General features: G+C 47.0%; 1 protein-coding gene across 1 annotated transcript; it reads left to right on the top strand.

Moving 5' to 3' along the window:
* Positions 1-457: 457 nt before the first annotated feature.
* Positions 458-3,101, top strand: LOC138977366 (shaker-related potassium channel tsha2-like). Its single transcript, XM_070350266.1, has 2 exons — positions 458-930; positions 2,326-3,101. Exons 1-2 carry the CDS (start codon positions 466-468, stop codon positions 2,980-2,982), a joined length of 1,122 nt encoding a protein of 373 aa, XP_070206367.1. The 5' UTR covers positions 458-465; the 3' UTR covers positions 2,983-3,101.
* The last annotated feature ends 595 nt before the right edge of the window (positions 3,102-3,696 follow it).

The following is a 3,696-nucleotide window of genomic DNA, read 5'->3' as shown; positions in this document are numbered from 1 at the left end:
TTCTTCAACAATAAAATGCAATACAATACAATGGCGGGCAATACAATACAATACAATACAATACAATACAATACAATACAATACAATACAATACTACTTTATAATATCAAAAAGAGAAATTACATTGTGGCTGAACACATTATAATATTAAAAAACATCAGCAACGTGTGTTTGTGATCCCACAGAATGATGTGGAGCGAGGTGGTTTTCTCCGTTGCTTTCCAGGTCCGTGTTGCTGTGCACTTTAGAGACGTCTTGGTGCGTTTAATCAGTGTCGTTTTTCTTTAAGTACAGCCGTTTCTCCAACGTGTTGTTTGTGATCTCACAGATGTGGAGCATGGTGTTCTTCTCAGTGGTGTTCCTGTCCGTGTTGTTTTACACTCACGAGACGTCTTGGTCAGTGTCGTTTGTCTTTAAGTACAGCCGTTTCTCCAACATGTATTTGTGATCTCACAGATGTGGAGCATGGTGTTCTTCTCAGTGGTGTTCCTGTCCGTGTTGCTGTGTACTCTCGAGACGTCCATGACCTTCAGGGAGTTCCACTCGCGCTTCTACGACTACCACCACTTCAACATCACTCAGCAGGTCGCCGAGACACAGATGACCTTCATGAACGAGTACTCGGCCAGCCTCCCGTATCCATGGCTCCGGAACGTACAGGAAGCCATCTTGGTATTCTTCGTCTTGGAGTTCACGACCCGCCTCGTCACGTGTCCTCAGAAACGTCACTTCCTGCGGCAAGCCAAGAACTGGTTCGACCTGCTGCTGATCGTTCACAACGGCTTGAGCATCCTGCTGGAGAGGGTGCTGCTTGTGGGGAAGGTCACCTACAGCAGCAGCGAGTTCAACGCCCTTCTCTTCTTCTACGCGCTGTCTGTGCTGAGGGTGATGAGGATTTTCTACATGGCCAAGAACTTCGACACCATGAAGGTAAGAGGCTTTGTTTTCCATTTTCATTTTCATTACTTTATTGAACCCTCGCATGGAAATTCGGGTCGCTTCCTCCCAGTGGAAAGCTAGCAGCAACAGAGTCGCGCTACCCAGGTGTGTGCGTGTTTAGGTGTAATAAACCACCTGCACTTTTAGCAAAATAACCGAGGTCTTTTACGTAGCAATGACGTTTTCTATCCCTTTCTCTGCTCTCCGTATTAGGTTGATGAGTTCTTCTTCTTCTTCGTTCATGGGCTAAAACTCTCACGGTTTTTCGTGTATGACCGTTTTTACCCCGCCATTTTGGCAGCCATACGCCACTTTCGGGGGATGTTGTAGATGTGTTGAATGATATTATCTTCAGTGCAGAGCTATTCTGGACTGGGTGGCCGAGTGGTAACGCACTTGCGCTCGGAAGCGAGAGGTTGCGTGTTCAGGCCTGGGTCAGGCCGCAATTTTCTCCCCCCTTTCCTAACCTAGGTGGTGGGTTCAAGTGCTAGTCTTTCGGATGAGACGAAAAACCGAGGTCCCTTCGTGTACACTACATTGGGGTGTGCACGTTAAAGATCCCACGATTGACAAAAGGGTCTTTCCTGGCAAAATTGTATAGGCATAGATAAAAATGTCCATCAAATACCCGTGGGACTTGGAATAAAGTAAAAACAATTCCATCTCACACGGCATTAAGTCTCAGAAAACATGAATACACGCATGCAGGGGGAAAAAAATATGGGTAGCGCCGTATGTATGGCAGCTCGCTTTCCCCGGGGAGAAAGCAGCCCGAATTTCCATGAGGGTAACCTCACTGGACTGTAAATCTTATCCAATCCAATTCTCCCGCTATCAAACCATCGCCACTGATCTTGGTGAATGCAGTGAAGCTCTTTCTACACCTTTCTCTGCTCACCAGGTTGTTCTTTTTGTTTTGTTCAGGTTGGTCCATGTTTCTGGTGAGTACATTTTCATGAATCAAAAAACAAGAAAGGTAAGTTGTTGGAACGGTGTTATTGACAAAATTACGTTACAGTCACGAATATATGTTTTTTGGATTTACATTTTCATGGTTATCTTGTTTTCCAGATTTTGTTGCTGCGTTGACTCGTATCATATTGTACAGCAATTCTTCCGCTATCAAACCGTCAGCACCTATCTTGGCGATGCGGTGAAGCTTTATACCCCTTTCTTTATATAAAAAAAAATATAAAAAATAAAAAATAACAACCAACAACAACTCACAACTGCACAAGAATTGTAAGTTATTGGAACGTTAAATTATTGACAAAACAAAACGTTACATTGTCTAGTACGTCGACACAGTGGTCTTTTAAGCAGACAGAATGACAAACACTTATGACCCAATTTAAACAAAATATTACTCCTTTCTTTACCCACCAGATTCTGTTGCTGTCGACGCGAGCCAGTCTGAAAGTGTTCGTCATGCTTGCAGTTTGCGTATTGTCCCTGGCAACTATGTTCGGTGCCTCGGTCTGGATGGCGGAGCTGGTATCAGAAACCTTCTCCTTCTCCTCCGTGCTCTCGGGCATGTGGTACGCCATCATCACCATGACGACGGTGGGCTACGGTGACGTGGTTCCGGTCAGCGTGACAGGCAAGCTGATAGGGGCGCTGTGTGCGCTGTGTGGTGTCATCGTCATGGCATTGCCCATTGCCGTCATCGCCTCCAAGTTCACCACTTACCACGACAACCTCCTCACGAGAGAGCAGCTGAGGAAGCGGATCACCTTTTCCAAGACCAACCTCCACTTCTTCGCGAGAGCAGACGAGGGCGAGAAGAAACTGCCGCGCACTGACAAGCAGTATCCGCCTCTCGGCGTTGAAACACATCGACAGGGCGGTCATTCCAACACCACCAATCATGGTGTTACCGTGGTTAGTGTCCACAATAAAAATAAGAAGAGCTCTTGTTTCAAGTTTGGTTTGTACAAACAGAAGCTGGGGCGAGCTGGATGTAAGAAAAACCAGGTCTCGGAGAGCAGAACAACGCTGGAAGACTGCCGCAAAGATCTGGAACTATCTGACGTCAGTGCATGACATTAAATGTGGCTGTTTCTTTAATCAATTTCGCGCACAGTCTGTACAGGCTTTGAAATTGCTGTATCAGTTGCTTTAGCACAGTATCTCAACCTCAGTTTATAACTTTAAAAGACTACAATTCAGCCCGAGTTTGCTGAAGTAAAAGCACTTAGTCCCTGCAAAGCGCCGTCCCGGGCCCGGAACACACTGCTGAACAGGGGCGAAGTTTGCGCTAGCGTCATGTTGTACGAACGGACGGCGGATCCCCACAAATCTCCTCTGCGGTGAATTCGTCCAGACAAAGCTGTCCCACAGGCAGACTCCACCTGATCTATAAAGATGTCTGTAAGATAGGATTCTCCATGGCACAAACCTCCGGCCTCTTAGCGGCTTGAAGCTGGAGCACGACAGCCTTCTCTCCTTTGCAGCGTCTTTCTCCCCTTTGTTAATTGTTGGAACATCATCTAAAGTCGGGGTTTCCCCCGGGAACATGCCCCAAGTGGTTTCACCGTGAGGGCGTTAAAACATGTATCTTCACCTGAAGGCGTTGATCACCAGGGAAGCTGCAGTCTCACAACGACCGGAGTGGAGACAGACAGTGCAGCACGGCCTCACCACAACACTCTCGCCCAGCAGTCAGAGACAAGTAGAACGATGAGACGAGAGCACAGCTAGACAGACAGATCAACGTCAAACGTCACCTGTCCTGAACGCTGCACGTCAACCTCCTTG

Source organism: Littorina saxatilis, linkage group LG9 (assembly GCF_037325665.1).
Source record: "Littorina saxatilis isolate snail1 linkage group LG9, US_GU_Lsax_2.0, whole genome shotgun sequence".
NCBI lineage: Eukaryota > Metazoa > Mollusca > Gastropoda > Littorinimorpha > Littorinidae > Littorina > Littorina saxatilis.
This window is presented reverse-complemented; position numbering and strand designations above follow the sequence as displayed.